This window comes from Phallusia mammillata, chromosome 1, assembly GCF_965637545.1.
Source record: "Phallusia mammillata chromosome 1, kaPhaMamm4.hap1.1, whole genome shotgun sequence".
Classification (NCBI taxonomy): Eukaryota; Metazoa; Chordata; class Ascidiacea; order Phlebobranchia; family Ascidiidae; genus Phallusia; species Phallusia mammillata.
Genome location: NC_137252.1, coordinates 16,860,451 through 16,885,387, shown reverse-complemented (window position 1 = coordinate 16,885,387; position 24,937 = coordinate 16,860,451). Strand labels below are relative to the sequence as shown.

General features: G+C 37.0%; 3 protein-coding genes across 3 annotated transcripts; 1 reads left to right on the top strand and 2 right to left on the bottom strand.

The window, feature by feature from the left end:
• Positions 1 to 1,043: 1,043 nt before the first annotated feature.
• LOC145234682 (receptor-type tyrosine-protein phosphatase eta-like) lies at positions 1,044 to 6,689 on the bottom strand. The gene is made up of 14 exons (XM_080099562.1): positions 5,333 to 6,689; positions 5,158 to 5,267; positions 4,885 to 5,038; positions 4,607 to 4,818; positions 3,845 to 4,090; positions 3,497 to 3,671; positions 3,279 to 3,425; positions 3,086 to 3,205; positions 2,678 to 2,889; positions 2,221 to 2,317; positions 2,033 to 2,150; positions 1,812 to 1,972; positions 1,366 to 1,430; positions 1,044 to 1,299 (listed from the first exon to the last, which is right to left on the bottom strand). Exons 1-14 carry the CDS (start codon positions 5,454 to 5,456, stop codon positions 1,147 to 1,149), a joined length of 2,094 nt encoding a protein of 697 aa, XP_079955688.1. The 5' UTR covers positions 5,457 to 6,689; the 3' UTR covers positions 1,044 to 1,146.
• A 201-nt stretch (positions 6,690 to 6,890) lies between these two features.
• On the bottom strand, positions 6,891 to 9,932 carry LOC145236159 (uncharacterized). The gene is made up of 6 exons (XM_080099675.1): positions 9,510 to 9,932; positions 8,298 to 8,429; positions 7,863 to 8,029; positions 7,686 to 7,797; positions 7,373 to 7,576; positions 6,891 to 7,109 (listed from the first exon to the last, which is right to left on the bottom strand). Exons 1-6 carry the CDS (start codon positions 9,905 to 9,907, stop codon positions 6,962 to 6,964), a joined length of 1,161 nt encoding a protein of 386 aa, XP_079955801.1. The 5' UTR covers positions 9,908 to 9,932; the 3' UTR covers positions 6,891 to 6,961.
• Positions 9,933 to 11,594: 1,662 nt separating this feature from the next.
• LOC145209181 (dipeptidyl peptidase 4-like) lies at positions 11,595 to 21,830 on the top strand. The gene is made up of 19 exons (XM_080079441.1): positions 11,595 to 11,750; positions 11,888 to 11,986; positions 12,170 to 12,264; positions 12,329 to 12,406; positions 12,479 to 12,534; positions 13,079 to 13,190; positions 13,577 to 13,728; positions 13,840 to 14,008; positions 14,243 to 14,387; positions 14,678 to 14,859; positions 15,093 to 15,231; positions 16,669 to 16,806; positions 16,868 to 16,966; positions 17,437 to 17,571; positions 17,888 to 18,027; positions 18,104 to 18,225; positions 18,400 to 18,541; positions 18,795 to 18,896; positions 19,506 to 21,830. Exons 1-19 carry the CDS (start codon positions 11,627 to 11,629, stop codon positions 19,665 to 19,667), a joined length of 2,391 nt encoding a protein of 796 aa, XP_079935567.1. The 5' UTR covers positions 11,595 to 11,626; the 3' UTR covers positions 19,668 to 21,830.
• Positions 21,831 to 24,937: the final 3,107 nt, after the last annotated feature.

Sequence of the window (24,937 nt, the reverse complement as noted above, 5' to 3'; positions counted from 1 at the left end):
TTTCAAATTAATTTTGCCACATTTATACCACGTGTGTGACACAAGGGTTTGATTGTGAGCAAATTATTTTTATAGTTCTGATATTTTTGTTCCTGTTGCAGTATGTTAAACCGTGCTACTAATTTCAATTTACGTTTTGGAGTGTTTACAGCATAGCAGTTGGGCTAGGGTTCCACAGGAGTTTCCCCGAGGTTTTTTGAAGCGATTCAAACATGAAAGATCCTCTTGGTTACACCGTGTTTTATTAAAGCGCTAGTAGCCTATATGTACACGGGATTGAAGATAAAATCACAAACTTCATCAAAACGTTCAGAATCTAAGAAATCTTAACTTTAGATGATATAATGTTTATTCTTATGCCATACCTACTTATTTTTATTCGCTTTTTCTGTTGTTTTCACGCTACGAAATATGCTGTGTTGATGGTAACTGTTGTAGTGTAGCCTATTTTTTAGATATATGCCTGGGTGGATGGAAAATCTGAACGATACTTTTAGAGGTAGACGTACACTAGTCCAAAAATTTTACTGGCTTATAGCCTCTTGCGCCAGACAGAAGATTCTGAGATTTTGCGGCACCCAGTGGCGAAATTACAAGCCTCTGTTTCATAGGTGTAGTAAGACAAATAGCTTATTCTACATGCAAAATTAGCCTAATTTTTAGGCCCATCCATTTTTGCTCAACAACAATAAAAATGCAAATGTCATACCTATCAAGGAGAAAAGTTCAAAGTTTGGCCAAACACATGTTTAAGTACCCAAATGACCTCCATTCTAAAGTTTATTCTAATGTCACATAAAGTCATAAACGACCTCTATTCTAAAGTCACGATAAGACCCGGGTTGATTCTACTGTGACATTTGGTCGCTGCTCTTCATGTTAGCTCGGTACTACCTGTTTCTTGTGCTATTGCAGCGGCACAGACAAAACCGTTTAGGCTAAGCTATATGTTCTTTTCCGTGTAATTGGTTGGTTCGCTTTTTGTGGTGTAATCTGACCTATCACATGCTCGTGATCACTGATAAACCCGAAATACGATAGCATTGTTACGAATTCCGGTGTTATTATTTTGCGCATCCATGATATTTGAGTACATGTTACAATGTCATTAGATCGAAAATATTATTGCTAACACCAATAGTTTCCTTATTCACATGGAGAGCCAGAGTCGCGAACAATTCCAATCTTGTTTTTGTGACCGCAGCACTGTTGATGAGAACTGTCATACCAGCGAGTGTAACAACATTCCATGTTTTCCTTGTTCCGGTCTTGCAACTGCGAGTGGCAACATTTCCATCTCTAAGACGTTGAAAACAAAGAGTTTAAGGGTGAATGTATTTTGTAGATGATGGCATTTAATCGAACCTGTGGGTTGTACGAGCGTTCGCTGCAACACAGGTTGTCAGTAGCACCCAATTTGGCATTTATCACTGCAAAAATGAGAGTAAGATTACCGCAAAAATACAGATGCTTATATAGGTTGCGTTGACGATAACAGTTCAACCCGTGAGAAAAACGCTATGCTGTTACACATAACGTTTCATCATGTAATTTTTGACATATTAATTAAACAAAACGCAGAGTAGCTGTTGTCCATGAGGACTAAAATGACGAATTAGCAAGTTGCAGTTATCTGTTATATTTGTTTTTATTTTATGTAACTTTGCTTAAAGTTAATTAGTTTTGAATATCAAAAACAAAATGTTTATTAGTGTGTTTTCTAGCACACTTTTACTTATTTTTTATTTACGTTAATCAATTTAATTTTTTGAAAAAAAACTTTTTTTTTGTCAAATAAGTATAGCACTTACCACATAATCTTCTTGTTACAATATAGCATGGCTGATTGTCAAAGCAAACAGGATTTACACTGATTTTAGACGGATAGGGATTTCCACAGGGATTGTCAATAATTATAGTGTAATTTTTTGTGACAATAAAATCATTTGCCAAGTCAATTGTGGCATTGTGCCTGAAAAGCAAAACAGTGGATGAGAACCTTGTGCCCCATAATGTAACAAAAACAGTTTACATTGGAAAGTTTGGAATTTGTATCAACATCTGTGCACCATCATTAATAAAAGAAATAATAATTCTCCAGTTAAGCATAGAAGTTCGACAGTGTGTGATCATCCGTTTATTTCCTGATCCTAAATATAAAATTTATTATCTCATGTTAAATAGATGTAGTACAAATTGATAAAAATCATCAAAACGGACCACAAGTAACTTTGGATGCAGTGGCATTGCTCAACATGTTTCCACGAACTGATCTTAAAAATACAGTAAAAACTCTGCCATCTGCTGGGACTGGAATCTATTACACAAAAATAATAAAATTTAGGTTTAAATAAACAGCCCAAATTGTCGGCCAAGATAAACATGAATTTATAATTTGGATTAGCATTCATGCATACCAGAAAACATGCATTTATGCACCATATTACACCATGCCTATTCAAGGCACAAACCAAATAAAGGCCCTTAGCACTCCCACAAATTTCTCAAGAATTCTCACAAATGACATGCGATAAACTAAACTAATGTATCTATACTTTGGATTGCATAGTGCTAAAAACACTGCTACTTTTGTAAGACATAGCAAAATGCTGGTAGCAATAGTTGTTGTGTTTCGTTACAAATTCACAGAGTTTTGTAAGTCAGATGTCAAACTTACATTTATTTCATTTGGGTCTGATGATGAAACAAAACTCAAATAGTTTTCAAGGGTGTTGAACTGATAAGGAGAATAATCAACCACAAATCCATCCCAAAATCCTTGTTTTGGGGATGACCATGTCACAGATAATACTGATTGGCCTGTTGATACACCAAACTCATCTGTTTGTGAAACACAGTTAACATCTGCTGATAGAGGTGGAAGTGGTTCTGCAAAAAATGTGGTTGTCTGATCAGAGTATGGTGTGGTTAGGTAAGCATATTCCCCACTGCTTAGTGTAAAAACAATATATAACTTTCAATTGAGGCTGATGACCACACTTAAATACAGCACAATTTCGTTGAAAGTGCACAATTCATAATGTGGTGAAAGTTCTGAAATTTAAAAATCATTGCATAAACTTACTAGTGGTGATAACAACCTCAACTTGCTCACTCTGAAGGGTAACATTTCTAGCACAAACTGAGGACACTGCTGTTGTATATGTCAGTCCTGGTGATAAGCTTGTGACATAAATACTGTTACCTGGAAGAAAAGTAAACACTTGGTACTGTTATCTTAGTGTTAAGCAAAGGCCAACTTTAAAACATTGCTTGACCTTCGGAAAAGTATTGAGTGTTTGTTGGGAGAATCAAAACATTAAAATTTTGTTGTGTAAGTATTCCACCAGAAGCAACATTCCACCTCAATAAGAATGTTGTTTCGGTTATTTGTGATGCTTGAAGGTTGAAAGGAGATGATGGTACTAAAAAATATAAACATTTTATTGTGAATCCTATTGTTGCATGTTGCATACTGTAACCATCCACCACAAACATGTAAAAAAGGTGACATTCTGACTCCGCTTGCTTCTTACTCCATTGAGCAAAGTAAAAAGCTGCAAATTGTATTCAGTGCATGACTGTAATCCAGTCAAGTTCCTTCCTAAACTTGTAGGATCAGTTGGAGTAGCAACAAAAATTGTTTTCATTGTTCCATTAAAAAGTGAAAGCTGTAAACAAATTTAACACTTTGAAAATGTAGATTTTATATTACATGTTTTTGTTTATTTGAAGCAATCAATTTTGTATAATCCTTTAGTGTGAATTTTTAGTGTAAACTTAGTGTAAATTATTAAAACACAGGTTTGCAATAATTTGCCACAAAGCAAATACACAATCTTACTTCAAAGTCATCGTAAAATCCAGGAAAATCATCTGCTTTCCACAAGAGATTAGCTGTGGAGCTTGTTAAATCATCTACTGTTATTGGTGGAGGATTTGCTGGTTTGAGTGTTAAGGATTCCTGGATGGGTGCACTATGTAATCTCCCCAGAAAGCCATTGCCGCATGTTGAGGAACGGACAAATACTGTGTAAGTGGTTCCAGGAACAAGCTGCAGATACTGTCTGACTGTACTACCAGGATCCACCTGACAAACACAATTATTACTAGAATCTTGAAGTTCTTTAAATTCCTTAAAAAAATTTCTAGTTTTTGTAGTTTATTGGTCAACATTAAATTAAGTTTAACTTCAATTTGGCTAGTAAAGTAAATCTGTTCAGTACATTCAGTACATAAACCAACTGTTTAGCACATAAACTAACCATTAGTCCATAAGCTATGACATATACACACAACTGTTTTGCTCTTTACCCATTTCACCTTTAATTTTTTGTGTTATTAGCTTCAGTGTAATTATTGAGTTATTAGTTTATCTTGTTTAAAGACATTTGTTAGGCTTTTATTACTCTTTACTGTTTTTGAGCATCCATTATATTTTGTCTAATGTAATATGCTATGCAGATAGTGGTAAATTATTAATAAATCATGTAATTAAATGTACATGTTTATTCAAACCAGTTTTAGAAAAACATATTATATTTGTATGAATTAACATAAGTTGCATTGTTCCAAGCTGATATTTAAGCTAATTTTTAATGTTTACCTCATTATTCTCAGCTGATGCAGCCACTGGCCCACCACTTGGTTCAATCCATGAATCATAGCATTCACTAGCTCCACGGTCTGGATTTACCCAGTTGGCTTCAATACCATAAACCTCAATAGAAAACTCAGCATCACCAAAAAAGGGTCCTTCTAATTTAAGTAAAATTTCATCAAAGCATGATAACTTCAAGTTTGTTGGTGGAAGAGGAACTGCAATAAGGGCATTTTTATTAAAATAGCAATAGTGGTTACTGACACTTAAGATGAAGAACTAACCTGTATCCTGCTTTACCTGAGCAGGATCACTTTGCAGTTGTTGTCTTTGAGCAGTAATAGATATTTCATACATTATTCCTGGTGTCAAGTTTTCAATAACAGCACTTGTTACATTAATTGTCACAACTTGTTGAATGTCTGAATCTGATGAAACCTTTTTAATAAAATGTAGAACTGGTTTGCTTAGCTGTAAGTTTTAGCTAATGCTTGTTATGACACAGGCATAAAAATAAAATAAGTTTGTGTGTATATTTTTACACCACTAGTTCTCACAGTAATGGTGAAGTTGTCATAGTCTTCATTAATTGGCATTGTCCATGCAATGGTTATTGTTTCGTGTGATGCTTCTTCAACAGTTACAGTTGGTGCAGGAACAATTATCACTAAAGAAAAAAAAACACAATATTACTGAACAAACATGAACAAATTATAACAAAAAAATAGTTACCTCCCAAGCTCCTATTTATGATTGATGACATAATCAGAACATTTACAAGGTAATATGGAAACTGCATATTGCATTTATTAACAGTAATGGAACAGCAGAAAATGGTAAGTGCGTCTAGTTTCATAGAATATAAAAAGTGTTAAACATGTCAAGGAATATGGACAGTCATTTTATAGTACAATAGTGTTGATACATTTCAACAATAGAACCACTTTTAAGACCGTTTTTACGTATGTGGCAAAAACCTGTATCTGTCTGCACATTGTTTTGATAAAAACTAAACCTGACAATCGAAAATAACACCCGCCACTGACAAAAGTCTAATCTATGTAATGATGTAACACACAAATCGCCTACATGAAAAAAAAGCATAAAAATGTACGTTTTCCTTTTTACGTATTCAATCATTAACATTTTGGTTCTTGCCGTCGTCAACTGGAACTTGCGGTTTTGTCAAAAGTCATGTGACCATAGAAAGCTTTTTAATTGGCTTGTTTTTTAAAAACAAATATTTTTGTTTCTATTATATGTTGACAAAAGTGTCCAGAGTATTTACCTTTTTGCGTTTCTGGCAATATTTAAAAAAAAAACCTAAAACACTTTTACGGACTGCAAAAAATAATACAGATTTCAGGTGTTCGCAGTTTCAGTAGGTTTCGTATTGTTTGCATGCCCTCAATTAGTTTTTTTTAGTAAACTCACTTTATAATGCATTTAGTTGACATCAATTTGAAGACAATCAACAAATAAATCGTATCTACTTCTGTTGCTGAAAAACAATGTACTAGGTCTGCACTAAACTTAAATCTGTTTTCTACAACTCAACTACAGATAGTAATAGAATACGCATATTTGACTTGGTCCGTTTTGTCATAAACTGTTCTGTCAAAGGCGATGCCACCCACAAAAGGAAATAAATCAGGTGTCTCGTCATACAACGCCTTAAAGTGGCCTAGCAGGCTTGCCATCGCCGCGGGCAAAATATAACGTTTAATCTATCTACGTTTTGGCTGTAATCAATCTGGATTAATGACGTGATTGCAGCTCAACATCAATTTATAACGTGTGGGTTTGTCGACGTTTTTCGCGAAAACACCAAATGCGGTGATAGCTGATTGTCTCTCGCTTCCGCGGGCAAATGAGTTGTCGTTTTACAAGTAGTCCAAGTGGTTTGCCTGACAACAACACCACGTCCATAGTGAACAACATAAATGTAGACCAGCCAGTAACATTAAAACAAATAAACGAGGTAATCGAAGTTATGAGTTTATGATGGTATGTTGACTGAAACAGCTTTTCAACAAGACGTTTAAAGTCACGTATGTTTTCAAAGGGCGATTACTTTTGTGGCACCTCGTTAGTGCCCAAACAATTTGTTTTCAGTCGCGATTGTCGCTAACACTGTATGCTGTAAGTTATTTGCCAGACCAATTTTTGTACGTTTTTATAATTTATTTCTCTTGCACAACATGTTTCTTGTGGATTGCTTGTAATTTTATCTTATTACCTTCAAAAAATACATTCTTCTGTTACTCAACAGATAACGTGAAAATACAACCACATTCTTGTGATAACTTGTTCATAAATCTATAAGACGCTATATTTATAGCCTTGACAAAAAAAAACTATTTAGGTTTGTTGCGTGTAAAGATTCAAAAGGGTTTCAAAATGTTGAACCGCTTCGTGAAACGAACATCTGTGGTGAGGTAAAGGTTGCTTCATACAAACGCACATTTTCTCATATTGTTTTTTGATATTAGGGACGTTATTGAAAAACCTGTAAGAATAAAGTTTTATTTAAACAGCATCAACAGAGTATCATTGCAGCAAGTTTTTGCCTACTGATATCTTTAGAAATCTTTTTTTCATTATCATGTGTATAAAAAGGCGATTTGTAAATCGCAAAGTCTCAGGTATTATAAACTTATTACAACTTGCTAAACGTGAAATTTATTCACTCAGTCTATTGAATAGTTAACAACTTCGGTGATTCTACAAACGCTTGTCCTATAACAGGTTCAGTAAGTTATAATTTTTTACCTTGACAGATTACACAGATACCACTGTGCCATTCCGCATGAATGTAACATTGTGTCGAATCCTCGACATCTCTTTAAGTGGCATATTCCAGACATTTCTCTGCACTGTGTGTAAATTCGAGCGTTTAGTGACAGAGAAACCCATAAGTTCCCCATCGGCCCTGGACAATGCTCATCGGCCGAACAAGCAAGTTTGGAAAACATTCTGAACAAAAAACGATAGATGATAAAACCACACCAAGTACAAACCTTTAATAATATTTTCACTGTATTAAAACCATGTTAAACCTAAACGCGTTGGTGAAAATATTTACCTAGAATCATTATAAAATACCAAGGAATCAGCGTCGGCCAAGTACAACTTCCATTCTTTCGTTACCATCAAATTTACACCGGAAATGTCTTCAAAAAATAGATGTCGTTCCTCTGAAAACAGAAACGAATGCTATCGACGATAGGAAACAAACGGTGTTCGTTTTCACGTTAAGTACCCAACAGTCGAAACAACTTTGCAGTACTCAGAGCGAGTTTAATAGCCGCCAAACCAGGATCAGGATCGTCTGCAACTTTCCCCATAATAAAAGTGGACTTTGAACAGTTTTCAGTTGTTCCGTTATCATTGCAGATGGTGTATCCATTAATTCTCTCCACTATATACCTGAGCAACGAAATAACTGTTGTGAAATGAGCATGCATAAAGCTAAGTTGTAAGTTAGGCTCGGTATTTTGGGTTGGGTTCGGGTTTAATTCGGGCCCGACTTTACACTCGGCCTCATTTGTGGTACAATGTCACCAACTTTCGGACTCTACTCAGGTTTCGTTTCAAATTCGCTTACGGCCGCGTTTTGGGCTTATACTTCTGGGTTGGGGCCTCAATTTCACGCCCGCTTGCAACTTTGGTACAATATGATAGTCGTCTACATTACCTGACTGTTGTAGCATTGACGCACGATCCGTATATGTGTGGAACTCCACTTAAACCTTTCAGTTTAGTAAGGAACTCAATTTCCCGTTTAGCTGTGTTGTACTTGTATATGTTTGCTGGAATCAACGGATATCTACAACGATTAAAAAAGGTTTATCGAAAGTATTTACATTTGGACACACACTGATCTGTAAATCAGTCTAACGAGGATTGAAACGTCCCAAAAACGACATGTTTGTTGTGCAGGCGTTTTTAAAAATATTACACTGTTAATATTCGTCGAAATGTCTAAACAACATTGTTATATCCCCCATCCGACTCAGTTTCTTTCATTTTGGGAGAAATTTCAATGCCGTTAATCTTATGGGACCCTATCCGCAATATTTTCTATTTGGTTCAATAGAAAGATGCTCAAGTATATTCGTATCAATAATTAATCAAACAGATCTAACGCCGCTTGGCTCCCTTTTCCCCCTGGCAGGACCTAGGCCGATTGGTCAAACATAAAACATCTGATCGGGATTCGTCCCCGAGAGTGTCTTGGGTTTTAACCTCGTGAAAAAATGTCCCTGCCGACTTTGTCTGTTTAAATTTATTGTTTAGCGGCAAGGAAACTTCTGGGGTCCAGAATTTGCGCCGTGATAAGTTTTGACGGTAAAACTACAAGTCTTTTTTATCGGTCAATAAATATACCTGAATGCTTTTATTATCTGTGTTACAGCAGCCTCAGCTGTGCAACTGTTCTCTTAGTCCAGTGGTTCCAAAACTGTGGGCCATGGCCCAGTAGTGGGCCACCAAGACATTTTCAATGGGCCACAGAGTCATTTGAATAGATTCTACTGTTTTGTAATACTGTAGATGTTATGCGCGTTGTTTTGAAAAACGTAATTTTTGCAAAGAATTCTGAATCTTGTAGCCAAATTTCAGGAGGATGTATCTCATTAAAAATAAATTGCTGGAAAATTTCGCCTGTTTTTGAGTTATTTTTTGGTTTGTGCCCAAATTTACAGCACGTGGTGGGCCACGAATCGCTATTAAATAGACATTTGGGCCACAGACCAAAAAAGTTTGGGAACCCCTGTCTTAGTCAGTGCAGTCATATTTCGTAATTTAGGTTATAGTCCGAATATAGACTGCAAACCTGAACTTTTTTTTTTTTCACCGTTACCGTACAACAAAACTTAATAATTTACTTAAAGCTAAAATTACGTACTTGGTAGCCTCTTTAAAAACGGCATAGGAAACAATGCCGTTTATTTGAACTTTAATGAACGAAATTCCTCGATTTCCTTTTGTATTTTCTTTTATGGCCTGTGTGGTTTTTGGAATTTTGTCAAAATCTTCGCAATCGAAATAATCAGTACGTTCCAATTTCAGTGGAGGTTCTGTTACTGTCTTTAACTTGTTTTTGAATTGACCTTCGCTTTTGAAATTTTCCAGCAAACCAAATTTTCTTGCAAACTTATCACTCGGATTGAAGGTTGCTGATACTTGACACTCGACTTGAAACTGGTATAAAGCACTAAGCGTCACGTGTGCTGTATAAATCACACATAAAGTAGCAGCTACAACTAACAATCCTCTTTTTTGTAGTTTTACTGACGCCGACATTTTAAAGCATATAACTGTTATTTCTGTCTCCAACAACGCTTTGCGAAACTTCGCCTGGGGCATTTAAGATTGGTTTGAATTCGGTTTAGAAGTTGCGGTAACTGGGTGTTAGTGACTGTCTGAATTTCTTTGCAAATATCTACATTGTTTGAAATGTGTCACACATAAGTCAAACAATTAAGACGAGGTCATAATTAATTGTTATGCAAAGGCTCCATACCACCGCATTTATTTCGTCGTTTTGGATCCACGCGTCAAACACATGCAAATGACATACGTTTTTAGGATTTGTTAGAAGCGTCCCAGCCATTGACAACCACAGGAGCAACTACTCTGCCGGTGACGAATGGCACGGCTTTAACCATCTCCCGAATGGATATGCTCATCATTACAAACTGCTTCTTAATCACCATGACATATGCTTTAACGTTCTTTTATATCTGTAAACATATGATTGAACGTAACTATTACTTTGGGCGTTACACATTGACTTACGCTCAACACTGAATCATCGTTAGTCCCGAAGAAGTACCGAATCGTATTTTACTACCACTAAACGCCACGGACATACAAAGTCCGTTTTTACCCATAGGTAGTCCACAACTACTATAGTAGTCAACAACTCACGCTGGTATCTCCTTTGTATTTCAGACACATTAAACTCAATTTTACTCGGTCTTGTGTATGGGTAATATCGGTTTATTCACAAACAGGTTATGGATTTACGTAATGGTGTGGGTCTGTTTTAAGTTATAGGCACGCTTCATATCCAAACAAAATTGACTAATTGGTTGGTTGTTATTTAGGTTCTAGCAGCGGTACTTTGTTTGTCCAACGCTACGTGCAGACGGCTTGCAGTGATTAAATGTTTTAATGTATGTTTGTATAGAGCTTAATCATTAGTTTCGCCAGGTCTTTTGCAATTGCCAGCACATAGTTGCGGATAGAAAGAACTTGCGTTGGGTAGAATGTAAAAGCTTTTGTGCCATAACGCGTCCAAATATTTAGGTACAAATATTACAGTTTTTTGAACTTGTTTTTTTTACAGTCAAGTGCAGCTATGTTAAAGCTTACACAATTCCTTGGACAGTAAATTTTAAGCTGACTACAAAGGATGTGTGAGGTCAATGAGTTTTAGCGTAAAATGCTATGACATAACTTTCCTTGAACGGTGCAAACTGAAAAGAATATTGACATGCTTTAGGAGCCGAAGGCGAAAGGTTTGCTAGAATTTAGACGGTTGTGACACATCCCAGACAGTCGACTTCGCTTACCTAATTATAAAACTGTTTTGCAGTTGATAGATGTACACTAAAATCAGTACACTTTGTGCAAGCATTGTAAAAATATTCATATATGAAGGTTGCAACATTTTTGAAACGTTGTGATTTCAAATAATACCGCTCAACTATTTTAGTGCTATATGCCAGCAAGCGATTCATGTTTTTATTTTGTTTCTGAGCAGATTAATGCGACCGGTTCTTCTTTTCTGCAACCTAACAGTGTATCTAGTTTTACTTGCTAATTTTACTGGTAGTTGTTAACACAATGCATGTGTGTTTTGTACGGAACGAAAAAGACGACTTATGTAGTATACAGGTGCATCCCGCCGTATAATCATGTTAACTGTGTATTCCCATCAGGGATAAAGGACTCGCCTGCTTTGGAGTTCTGCAATTTCCCGAATTAATTGTTTGTGTAGTAGATCAGAAAAACAGTATGCCGATAGGCAAAAGAGGCCGTTTTGTGTTGGCTGGCATCCTTGTGAAAATTATAGTGACTGGGGTGTTTTTTCTATTGGCAAACATGCAGTCAAAAGAAGAAGTGAGAATGAAACGTTCAGGTAAAATTTTGTAGGCGATATGCTCATGAAATTCGTTCTATAAAAAATAAATTTTGATCTCATGTGTATGTTGTCACACCGATTTTATTCCTCTTTTGTTTTGGAATTTTTGAGTGTTATCACAAGGCATTTTTTAGAAGACGTTTCTCGAGCAGGGCCGAAGCAGTACATGCAGTTTAATGATTTTGTCAACGGAAAGTTTAGAGCCAAGACCTTTTATCCAAACTGGGTGTCAGGTATGCTTTTACTTTTGTCGCAACTGTTATCGAATACTTTGCAACTTGACCGCTTTCATATTGAAACTATTTTGCAGTGACATTAATGACCGTATATAAAAGTTAATAAAGTCCCTACTATACCTGACTAAAAACACAGAAAGCTTAGGGCAAAAGCAAAGTATTTTTTCTGTACTTTATCAGGCAACGAGTACGTTGATATGCTGGCCGATAATTCGTTTGTCATCAAGAACATTGACGATGAAACTCAACGAGAAATTCTGCCCCCTAGCGTATGGGTAAGTCAACCTGTAGTAAAATACTTGCTAAATAACAAAATCAAAATATCATTTTTTTGGTCAGGCCGGTATTTCCAATCCTTATTCGTATTCACTTTCCTCTGATCAGATGGTTATGGCTATATTCTACGACCAAACTGACGTAAGTTAGGCCAAATTACTTTCGTGATATGTATTTACTCGCATTTTCTCTTAATTTTATGTTACTATTCAGGGATATGCACATTACGTTCGAACTTTTTCTGTCGCATTCTTTAACGTCACATCAGGGTAAGTTGTACCCTATGAATTACCTTTTTCAATAAATGCTTGTTTTTGACAAGTCTTTTTTTGTTCGGCAGCGTAGCTTTGTGGATAAACTGTATACACTTGCATTTTAACTTATTGGCTATTGCTGCCAGGCATAATATCAAATTTATAGAGCTATTGGTTAAACTGTTCAATGTGTAAGTTTACAAACGCAAATCTACATTTCTCATGATTTTCCTTCCACCTGGAGAATTATCAGGCGATTTAAAGTGAAAAGAGCACGGCAAGGTATTTTCAATGATGGTTGAAATAAGGTGTACCATGTGCCTTGCAATCGAGTGTCTCATGTCAACGTACTTTCTGATGATGGAAAGAAGCACGTGGGGTTCATACAAGCCTTCCACTTCAATATATATGCTATTTCTGCCCTGCGTAATATCAAACATCTTCAAATTTGAAATTTAACTATCTAATACAATATTACAATATTAAACACTATTTTAATGACATTTTTGAGGTTAAACAATTTCTGTTTTATCAACATGATACCACTTTATACGTACAGAAATTTGATCAATATCCCGAGTTTTCCTTTTGATGGTGTCCAGAAGTTTAAATGGTCGCCGGCCAACCACGGATATTCGTACGTCGCGAATTTCAACGTCTGGGTTGCATTGGTACTTCGTTTGCTATTGACTACTTATGGTTTGGTCTAACAATGAGTTACTAAATTTATTTCATATCAGGGAAGGTAATGAGCAAAGTATACATACACATATGTGTGATTACCAAAAAATAAGCAGGGTTGTATGCGGACAAACCTCGAGAGTAGGGTTCGGTTCCGCAAGCCATATCGCTAAATTATAAAAGGAATGTGGATAAAAACAAGGCCAATTTTGCGTCTAAACATCATTTATTCACTCCAATAAATTTGATGCGGGGACATCAATCTAAGTTACCAAAGCGCATTTCCTAAAGTGATACATGTTCAATCTTACCGTCAAAGTAGTGACTTGAAATGTAATTATACACACTTTTTTGTATTTGTTTATTTTTGTTTTAGGATGTGGTAGAAGCGCCCCAACCATTGACAACTACCGGAAATGAACAATTAATATTTAATGGCGTCACTGATTGGCTGCACTTGGGCGAAATCACCGATGATGATGCTCTGATGTGGTGGTCACCAGATGGAGAATTTTTGGCCTATGCCACGTAACTGTTTTGCCCTGATTGTCGTAAAGTACCAAGATAATGCTGTCAATAACAAACAAAACAGGTTTTGTATATGTTTCTTAATTAACTAAACATGTAATTTTTAATCAGGATCAACCAAAGCGGTGTTGCGCCAATCGAGTTTTCGATCTATGGCGACACCAAATATCCGACGATGACTCGAATGCCTTACCCGAAAGTTGGCACGACAATTCCTTTTACACACGTCACGGTAGTAAACGTTACGTCATTGGAACAAACAAGACTTCAGCCGCACCCAGTGAGTGTAAAATCAATTTGAAAGTTGAAACCTCGGGCTGAAACCTATTTTGTGGTTGCAAAGTTACTTAATTACCTGGCCTTCACGTCTGAATTAAGGTCCTAAATCAACCCAACTAATTAACATAGGTTGACCAATGAATAATGTTGTCTTCGTAGTTAATACTGTGCTAAGCTTGATAATTCATTGTTGTTGACAGATTATTATTAATATACTATAAAAATTTATTTGTAGCACGTTACAATGATGTGGGGAGAGTATTACCTTAATGCAGGTTTGTGGAGAGGTAACAACATTTTCACACAAACATGGAAAAGTCGCTTGCAAAACGAATCTTTGTCGGAAAACTGTATAGCTCCCAATTTTACCTGTACACACGGTAAGTACCAGCTCTAAATATATTCTGCACGCCTAAAACAATCTTACCATCTTACAATGCTTTTTTTGTGTGCGCTAATCTAAATCTATATCTTATTTTTCTTTTCAATTACGTGTCTCACAGTCCTTTTCCAGCGACATAAAAACATACTTTGGAACAACGAACCGCTACTTTTTGCGCTTGATATGCCATCTTCTTTACCTTGCTAACTCCTATAAATAGTGGCTGTATTGTGTTACTCTAATTTATGTCGCTAAACGAAAAAGCTTTACTCAGTTCCATATGTATAGTGCACTCAATGATGGACAGCAGTGAGACAGGGTGGGTCGGTCATTACAGGGTGTCCTTTAATTTCCCTTCAACAAACGACGACGAATATTTCACCGTCAGAAGCAACAATGGATTTCCTCATCTTGTCAGAATCAATGTCACAGGAAACGAGCTTGATTGGAGAACCGACGGTAGTTTTGAGGTAAACAATATGTATTTTACCAACGTACAAGTTATCCGCCTGAATAGCTCTGGAGGGTTTATCAGAATTAAAAAAAAAATAAACTGATTTTAAGATGTGTTATTAACATTTGATCAAGTTACATAGAATTTTTTGATAACGTTTGGAAACAATTTTTTGTGTCATTATTTTTTTTGGGTGCATTTTTTGTATCTGTAGAGTCAATCTGTTGGTATTACTTGATTTTTCTTCAGGTAACTGATACGGGAAGCGGTTACTCATCTGTGTTTCACTACGACGGCAATTGGGATTTTGTTTACTACACAAGCACCGAAATGGAATCTAACCCAGGCAATGCCCTTCCTAGAATCCGACATTTGTGGAAAGTTAAAGGTACGAAAACTACGTTTTTTGGTTTTGTTTACCCCTGGTTCTTAAGAACCAGGGGTAAACAAAACTTTTCATCACGTCGAACCCCCACGATATTCTCAACGCTTTTCGAACCCCATATTCGTGATTTCATTGTAAGTTTGTTTTATTCAAGACTAAACCAGCAAAGTAGAAATATTTTGCACACAGAGTCTCGATTTTGAACCAAGCAAAGCAATTACTTCAGGTCATTTGGTAACTTATGACATCAAAATAAGTTTAATTTTCAAGATTGCTATGAATCCGTATAATTTTGTCTTGCAAGAACAAAACTTAGGGCCTATAGCGGTACCAGAAAAGGTCGTTGCGTGCCGGGTTTAGTCCGTGTGTCGTTAGTCAGCATTTGATTCAAATTGAAACTAAATAAGCAATAAATCAGGTAAATCATTCGATAACAGTACAGAATTGTTGGTTGTCAGATCGGATAACGGAATATGAAAAAGTTGTTGCGACGAACAAATACATACTATTAAGTACAATGCTTTTAATATTCCGCTGAGAAAATAAACATTGCTTTTTTACAACCAATTTCAAAAATTATACGCTTTATGCACATATGTACTTTGAAATCGACCGTCGAACCCCTGAGTTGGCTTTGGAGAACCCCTGGGGTTCGATCGAACCCGTTACGTTCGAACTTTCTCAAATATTAATTTCTTTTTCTCATGCAATTTCTTCCCAATTTGGAAAGCGTGGCGAAAAACAATTAAATTAAGAAAAAAATTAAGTACCATGTAGCTGCATCTGCATAGGCAGCAGTTACGTGTTTCTCATGTTTTACAATTGTTGCTTTTTGCAGCTTGTGGAAAAACATGTATACCCTGTTTATACCGTCACACATAGGCGCCGAGTAGGCGCACCTTGGGTTTGTAAAGTACAGTGGCAGCCACCGTGGATATTTTGGTTTGTTAGTAGCGGTATCGTGCGAAACATCGTAAAATCGAAAGAAAATTAGGAAAAAAATGCTTTTGACCTATCGTGCTGGCGAAATAGCATCACGACGTTCCTAAAAACTGCCACCTGTTTGGGTTAGTGCCTTGTTTACGACGCCAAACATACTATTATAATATTATTTCAACATTTTTTTTTCTCAATTGTGACAAACGTTGTATTCTATGGGAAGTTTGTTGGGCTTCGAGTTTGAGCTCTTGTGGTTGCACGCATTAGTGACGTCATAGTATGTGACGTCATACTTCAGATCCGCCACCTTGCATTTTTGTAAAATTCGGCGCCTATATGCCGTCACAAGTGAAAGCTGTGATGAAACTGGTACATAATCAGAAACGGTTTAACATTCAACATATTGTAGTCAGTTTATTTATAATCTCTTAATTAGGCACTCAGGGAAACCGAACTGCATTTTGTAGTTACAATTATTTTAAACCGTTTTTGTTTTGGCAGCTCGTGGTAATGACCTGACGCGAACATGTATAACCTGTTCACTTAATGTTGAATTTCCTGATCGGTGCAACTGGGTTACACCCACGTTTAGTCCAGATGGCAGCTTCCTTGTTGTAAACTGTGGAGGAACTGGAAATGGTGAGTTTTTTTTTGTAGCATCGATGGTTATGTTACGTTTACATTTGTTTTGTGTCATCAGGTGTGCCCTTATCAACTCTACACAAGTTAAACGCCGCAGGAAATTATGATTTTGTTCGAGTCGCCGAAAATAATACAGAACTTCAGCAAACACTTGAAGGTATCACGAACCTTTTCCTATTGACAAATTCCGATTTGTGATGGATTTGTTGCCTAGCATCTCAAAAAAATATTAGGTGGGATCGACGCAAGGAAGCATTGCTGGTAGCATTGACCTTTGTCATCCGTAAGCATTAATACTTAACTACGGCAAAGCTCAGCGCCGAGATGATAAGTTGCGATTAAATTGCTTGCACCGGTTCGTTAAACTTGGCTGGCCTGAACAGATCCGCAAAAATGTCTCATTCATTTATGATCTCTACCATCGACAGAACAGTAGAACTGAAGCCATTTTACACAAATACCTAATATGTATCAGATCTTGCGTACGTATCTTGTTCTCAAGGTATGCACCCAACAGGTTTTGTGAAGTCAGTTAAAGCCGCTGTTGCGCTAGGGGCTGTATGAACGAACCAACATTTGTCGCACGGGTTTAAGCATTTGATATACTTATTTACGTGTTCGTTACAGCTTATTACTACCGTGAACGAGTATATGGGACTATTAAGCTACCAGGTGTCGATGGAGATTGGTATTACAGTTTACACAAACCACCAAACTTCGACGAAACCAAGAAGTATCCGATGTTGGTGCTGGTATATTCTGGTAAACCCACTCAATTACTTTCACATTGTTTGCATAACAAATCGTTTTTAAAAGTTTGTTAGAATTTCACCGATACGGCATTGGCCAGAGACAGCATTAAGTAACAAAATGTTTTTTAGACCAATGATGCGTTGAATAATGCACAAAACTCAACTTACAACAACAAACAATTCATAACACCATATGTTTTGTTAGGACAAGAGACATGATTATATAGCAAAATTTGTAACTATGTATGATCGTGGTGTATGCTGTTCAATTTTCAATTTTTTCCAACTTTCACTTGTCGTTTTCACGAAAATAAATTTGCTTTTAGGCCCTGGGTGGCAAGAGGTAGCCGACTATTGGAGAACCGATTGGTCAAGCTCCTACGTCGCAAGTAGCAACCGTGACGTCATCGTTATGTCATTCGACGGAAGGGGAACGGGATATCGCGGTGATGACATCATGCATATGGTGTGTACTTCGGTTTTAAGTATATTGCCGCAAAATCATAAAAAAATGGACCAAAAAGTTACAATTGTGTGAACAGGTCTACAAAAAACTTGGCCAGTACGAACCACTCGATCAAATTGAAGCTGCTCGTCAACTTGCTGCCAAATTTGATTATATCGATGCGTCAAGGATTGCAATATGGGGACGTTCATATGGCGGGTAATTCTACCAGTCTATAAAAAGAAAATGAAAACAATAGTTTTAGTTTTTTCACGTGTCAAGCGTATTCAATTTACTATCATTTTTTGGTCGTTTTGGTAAAATGGTTTAAACCAGTTAACCCGGTTGGTCCCACAGTAAACCCAACAAAGAACTTACATGTCAAATATTCAGTTATGCCACATCTCGTACTATGAGTGAAGATGCAAATCAAGTGTTTAAGTGTGGTTTTTCTGTGGCACCTGTGATTGAATGGGAGTTCTACCAAACGCTCTACACCGAGAAATATATGGGGCTTCCTGTCGATGACAACAAGGTAAAATATTTTGCCGCATCTAACAAACAAAAGCATTTGTACCAACATCGAGTTTTTGTGAATCAGCTCACATTTTTACACATAAAAATAATGGCATGCAAACCATATTTTTGTAGATGTTTTCGGCTTTATAATGTCTGTACCTGTATTTTTTGGCAAATATGTTGGCATGTTCTATATTTCAACCTTGTTTAAAAAAGCGTTTGTAGCTTTAACACTGGATCAGAAGTAACATGCTTAAATAATTTTATAGGATGGTTACACCAAGTCCACGACAGTACAGAAGCTGGAAAATTATGGAAAACATTATTTTGTTCTGGTGCATGGGACTGCTGATGAAAACGTTCATATTCAGGTATGTGCAAACTTTGTAACACGGCCAATTTTAGCACTTCATGCAGAGTTGTAAGTCGGGCCGGATTCGGGTTCTGGGCAGGTTCGTGCTTAGGTTTCTTAAAACAAACGGGCCGGCCTGTTTCAGGAGGCCAGTTGCTGGGCCTAACCTAATGTCAAACAGCCCTACAACACCTTGTTTAAGACCAATTGTCTATTGTGTTTGTTGTCTTGGTCTTTCCTGAGCCTGTATGTATACGTCTGTCAATCAAACTTTTGGGCCTAAACGTGCTTCTCAAAACGTTTCGGGTTCGGGGCCGTTTACAACTCTGACTTGCAGTCAGGCGTTAACTGTTTAAAAAAGTGTGGAATGTATATTGATTGTAGCAAATTAAACAACTTATCAAGTATGCTATTGCATTACAATATATGGATACGTTCAGGCGTTTAGCTCGGAGTAACTATACTAAACAGAAAAATGTTTTAGTTTCTTTATCTTGAGTACGAGAAAAAAAAGTGCCAAGCACCAACAGCTTTTTTTCTTGTCTAGTATTAACTAAAGCAACCAATTTACCAGGAGTTTTGGCAAATAACTACCGAAAGATCAATTTGTGTTTACTAATGCATCTAGAATTCGGCCAAGCTCTCCAAGGCCTTGATCGAACAAGATGTGGATTTCGGCAACTACTTTGCCGCTGACGAATGGCACAGTTTTAACCATCTCCCGAATGGATATGCCCATCACTACAAACTGCTCCTTCACCATCTTGATATATGCTTTAACGCTCTTTAACATATCTTTTACCAAATGGCTTGGCGTAATTTTCAATTTAATCGCTGACATTTGTTAATCATCGTTGCCACACAAAGCTGTTTCGAATCTTGACCAATTAGTTCAAAAGACAAATTTTTGGTGCACTGTGTTTTTTGTCAGGTAATTATGTTTGATCTAAATGCCTACAGATAATCCTACTCTTAGGCTTTTAGATGTAGAAACTAAAAAGGGTAGAAAGAAAAGATGTTTAACACAAGTATTCTTGTTAATTCTGCGCTTACGTTAGATCAGGGATCACCAAACTACCTCCCGCAGGCCGGATCCCCAGGTCATTTCATCCGGCCCGCGGCAGTATTTTTTGGTTTGCTATATCGTTTTGATAACTTCGTAACATTCAAAAGGTAATTTAGTTTCTACGAAAGTTTTCTTGCAACGGCATGTAGCTTTAGTTTTACCTAGTTTCATAGGATTACAACGCCCAGAAATGATCCAAATCAGCCCTGCATTAAGCGATAAAAAACCCTGTTTCATGCACTTTACTGCCGGTGTACCACACGCTGCAAATGCAGAGAAAACCATATTCAGTGTCTGTGCAGATTTCGTTGTGCCCACATCGTCCAGGTTTTTGCATGCACAGAGTGGTGACTGACGAAATATAACTGTAAGTCAATTTTAATTGGGGAGCTTAAGACCCCTAATACTTCGAAACAATGGTACTTTTTAATTTAAAAAAATGTTGTATTTAGTGTTCGCAAGCAAAGTAGAATTTAATGCAATTAGTGTTTTTACCACAGTGAGTTACATTTGCTGTGTAGTTTGCGTTGTAAGAGCATTGGAAAGCGCCAACAATGTTGATACAAGTGTGTACCGCTTGTACATTCACTAAAATCTTAAGTTAAAGAAGTAAGTTTTATACCAGGTACTGTTAAATATTAATCAAATCATATAAATTTCTACCGCATGGTGTTCCGTCTTCTGTGTTCTTTGCATCGCAAAGACTTTTTAAGCATTCGGCGTATCAAATAACTAAAATTTATTTTTGCATTACAAAAGCATTGGAAGCCATCAACAGCATTGATACAAGATGCGTGTTAAAGACAATTGTGTGTTTCGCTCATACTGTTACATCGCCATTGCACACATGTATATGTTTTTTGTTTTTCCCGCCGTGAGCCTTGATTCCTTTGTATGACGCAGTGTTGTGCAACCTGGACCTTACTCTGTCACACTATCGGTGCTTGTGATTTCACAACCTTGGCATTGTTTGTTGGTGGCACGTGTTGCAAGCGAGGGTGCTTCGTGTTTACCACTTCCGCGGGTGAAGGAAGGTCGCCCCTGTCGATACTGACATAACGCAATCAAACACTTAAAACGAGGAAGCCCCGTTGACAAACATCCTCATTTTCTGCGGCTATACTACCTACAGCACGACGCGAATAGCGGGAAGTCATGTTGTTTTGCTTAATATGAAAGATCTTGCTTACTTTCAATATCTCAGACAAGCTTGAACTTTACTTGACTTGGCCTTAGAGTTAGTCGATTAAAACTACATGAACTTTCGTGTACAGGAAATTAGGTTGCTGTAACCATCACTGTGATTATTGGATAGCAATAACATGGCAGTCGAAGGAAGCAACACTGAATACAGACGTCTGCATGATCAACATAGGGCAGGGGTGGCCAACCGGTCAAAGACAAAGAGCCACATTTTTTACGATATTACCACAAAGAGCCACATTTTTAATTAGCTTACCACAAAGAGCCACATTATACTCACACACACAATTTCGCTCGTACAGACCACGATCCAGGCATTTTCGACAGTAAATGGTTGACACTGTCTGATACACACAAACACTCAACTGAACGAATTGCATAAACAAAAACGTGCGATGAGATTCATGTCTGGTTTGGTACTAGAATATTTTTTCTTTGCCATTTTGAAGGCTAACTCAATAGAAATTGTTTGCTCAAAAGATCGTCCCTGATGAGAAACTTTGCGGTATTTTCATCTAACGCGCATGCGTCCCAAGCTTAGGCGTCGAGTTTTACGAAAATGCAAGGTGCGGAAACGAAGTTCAATGCGACGTCATTAATGCATGCAACACCAAAAATCGCCCAATTCAGACCCAAGACCAGAAGAAAAACTGTCCATAAAATTTAACGTTGGTCAAAACCCGAAAAACAACGGATTAAAGCATTGTTTATTTTGGAAAACGGTGCTGTAAATATTGCTGCTGCTTTGTGTCTCATTCGCATTGTACGCAACAATGAGCAATCATTGATTGTTCAACAATTGGATATTTGTCGTCATAATCAGGCCATTTGCCAGGTTACAGTTTCAAGGCAAGGTTTGTGGCCATACCGATAGTAAGTTTGTTCAAAAGCAAAATTGTAATAGGTTTACTTTATATTTACCGAGTTTGTACCAGATCGCCACAAACTAACCAAAATTAACGGCGGGTCCCAAACTTCGACAGCAACGTAAGAGCCACAAAACACCAGGCAAAGAGCCGCATGCGGCTCGCGAGCCGCGGGTTGGCCACCCCTGACATAGGGAATACCTAATACCAATGGAGCAGGTTTGAACCAATATATCAAAGATTTTTGTTTTGTATTTTTAAACGTATTGGTAATGAACGAGAAAAGTGTTTTGTGTTTAACAAAATTTTAGTAAGTATATGTATTCTTATTCCGTTTAAATTTCCTTTAATTACACAGAAAAGAATGACAAAGCAGCCTTACTGCGACATTACGCAAGCAAACACATTCATATTTTAAAAAGGAAACCCGACATCGCCACTTGTTTCTGCATAACCTTTGTGGAAAGCCCTAAAAAAGAAAATTTAGACATGTGCGAGGCCAAATGGCAAAGGATATTAGACCAAAATAAATATTCAGGAAATGGTCCTGCCTCGAGTACGGCAAAACTCCATCGGCACTCACCGCTGTTGTTATCTCCCTGCATGCGGTGCCCAGAGTTGCGCTTGTTTTGTTTTGTTTTGAGGTTGGTGCAGTTAGCTTTGGCAATTAGTAACAGCATCCCCTGTGTTTCTTTGTTATACTGTTTTACTGCTTTGAGTTTATTTCATTCATTTTAGCGTGTTTGTTTTAGCACTCATTTTTATATCGATTTGTATTTCGATTACAGGAACTGATGATGCCACATAGGCGAAATATATATTCCTTTATTGTTTTTAAAGGACAAACAACTTGGATATTCAAATGTTAATAACTTTATACATGAGCGTTTTTCACGCGAAAATAGCTTCTGCTATTAAATGTGCTGTTGTGGCGTCTAAGTTGGAAACACAAAAAAATTAAAACTTTTAGAAAAACTTGTTTGTGTTTTATATACACTCATTTTTACTATGCAGTATGTAATATGCTGTTTAGGGTGTTGCGTTTTTTTGTTTGCTAATTTTTACCTTGGAAATATGGCGTCACGTATGGGGGAAAAGTGTTGCGTTGGCTGCTTATTGCCTGGTCTGTGGCCGATGCGAAGTGTCTTCAGGGAACGCCACAACATTGCGGTGAGATTTATCCACCTTCAGAAATGGGTGATGGCTACAGCACTAAATGCTGAAACCTTCAAATTTTACAAGCTTTTCGAGAAATTATACTCGAAAACGTTACAAAACCCAGTTTACGCCATAAACAATAGTTCTAAACTTTTGAACTAAGTTAGTGGTTCTCAACCGGGGGTCCGCGGACTTCTAGGGGTAAGCAAAGAGGCTCCAGGGGGTCCGGGACAACTTCTTAATTCGCGCACAACGAGATTGATAAAAACGGTTCGGCGCTTTAAAATAGAATGAAACTTGTTTAAAATTATTCTTCAAAGGCGACAAACCAAAATGCATTGTAACATTTAAAACTCATTGTGATGCAACCGACGTAAATGGTTAGTGACAAACAACGTAACATCACAATGCAACATGTCTTTTTCGTTGATTCCCGACGTCGCAAACCAAACAAAGGGATTGAACTTTTGTTCCTGAGCCGAACGTGGTTGCTATTTATCCACCATGTTTTGGTGGTTTGTCAATGAAAAAATGACAAAAATATTTAAAACTCAAAGAGGTCCGCAATTAGATTACAGTGTAATTACACTATCAAAAAGGGTCCGCAAAGGCAAAAAGGTTAAGAACCACCGGACTTAAAGTCAAAAGAAACAACAACCAGTCGCAACGAGAAACCTGTAAAAAAACAATGAATTCTTTTAGATCACATATTCTACCTATATTTTTATGAAACTTGAAACGCGACTAATCATTTTTTCCATCGTGTGGTTAAACTATTTGTTACTTTTGATTTTCCAGGGCGACATGTGTAACGATTTTTGCGTAACTACTTTCTGTGGTCCTTGCACTGCTTGTCAGCTTGCCAGGGAAATGAACAAGCTTGGCTATGCAAAGAATTGTTGCTAAATTTCATAAACTGTCTTATTCTTGTTCATCGATCGTCATGCTACAAAGTTCCTCGTTGTTTCATAGCCACGCAATAATTTCACTTGTACTTAAATTGCATTCTGTTTTTTTTCTCGTGTTTATTATCAGGAGTATAACAGCAATAAATGAAACAAAACATTATTTTTCTTTATTTGAAGTTAATATTGGTTATTATAATTCTGTGTTGAAGTTATCGTAGCTGCTTTGTTTTACTACTCGTTTGTTTGTTCATGATTTTGGCTGATTGAAAAGAGGAGAAACAAACAAGCACATAGGGTGAGTGGGCTGCTTACAAAACATTATGAACAAAAACGCTAGCCTGTAAAGCAAGAGATTCAATATTATTACAAGCTATCTCTATAGCATCTCGAGATAAACTTGTTGTTTATATTCAACGCTTGAAAATGTGCTTTTGTATTATAAAATAGTGAGAGTAGGCATGTGGGCTGTAGCCAACAGAGTGTAGATGCGACATATAATAAACGTTGACACATCCTCTTGTTTCTCAACGTGAAAATGCCGGGCCTTCCGGTGTTCAACATATTTGCTTTAACGAAAACCAGTTCTAACGAAACCGATCGCCATTCTTGTTTATTTGCTTCCACAAGACATTATGAAAGTCACAAAGAATCTACTAGAAGTTTAAAATAAAATGCGTTATGTTGAACATTCGACATCTGTCGCAGATAAAGGAGGAGGACGTTTTACCACAAATACGTCAAGTTACGGTAACCCCAAAAGATGTAGTTCGGATAATATTTTTTCCTAGGTAAAAGGTACAAATTGCGGATAAACACTACAGTAACTCTGTTCTTACATCACCTGTGTTGGAGACTCTTA

Excerpts from the sequence above, each read along its gene's own strand:
- LOC145209181 (XM_080079441.1), top strand. The coding sequence starts at position 11,627 with ATGCCGATAGGCAAAAGAGGCCGTTTTGTGTTGGCTGGCATCCTTGTG. Across the intron at positions 11,751-11,887 it reads AGTGAGAATGAAACGTTCAG|AAGACGTTTCTCGAGCAGGG; the intron begins GTAAAATTTTGT and ends GGCATTTTTTAG. Across the intron at positions 15,232-16,668 it reads ACATTTGTGGAAAGTTAAAG|CTCGTGGTAATGACCTGACG; the intron begins GTACGAAAACTA and ends TTGTTTTGGCAG.
- LOC145236159 (XM_080099675.1), bottom strand. The coding sequence starts at position 9,907 with ATGTCGGCGTCAGTAAAACTACAAAAAAGAGGATTGTTAGTTGTAGCT. Across the intron at positions 8,430-9,509 it reads GTTTTTAAAGAGGCTACCAA|ATATCCGTTGATTCCAGCAA; the intron begins GTACGTAATTTT and ends TAATCGTTGTAG. Across the intron at positions 8,030-8,297 it reads GTCAATGCTACAACAGTCAG|GTATATAGTGGAGAGAATTA; the intron begins GTAATGTAGACG and ends TTCGTTGCTCAG.
- LOC145234682 (XM_080099562.1), bottom strand. The coding sequence starts at position 5,456 with ATGAAACTAGACGCACTTACCATTTTCTGCTGTTCCATTACTGTTAAT. Across the intron at positions 5,268-5,332 it reads CATAAATAGGAGCTTGGGAG|TGATAATTGTTCCTGCACCA; the intron begins GTAACTATTTTT and ends TTTTTTCTTTAG. Across the intron at positions 3,672-3,844 it reads GATTTTACGATGACTTTGAA|CTTTCACTTTTTAATGGAAC; the intron begins GTAAGATTGTGT and ends ATTTGTTTACAG.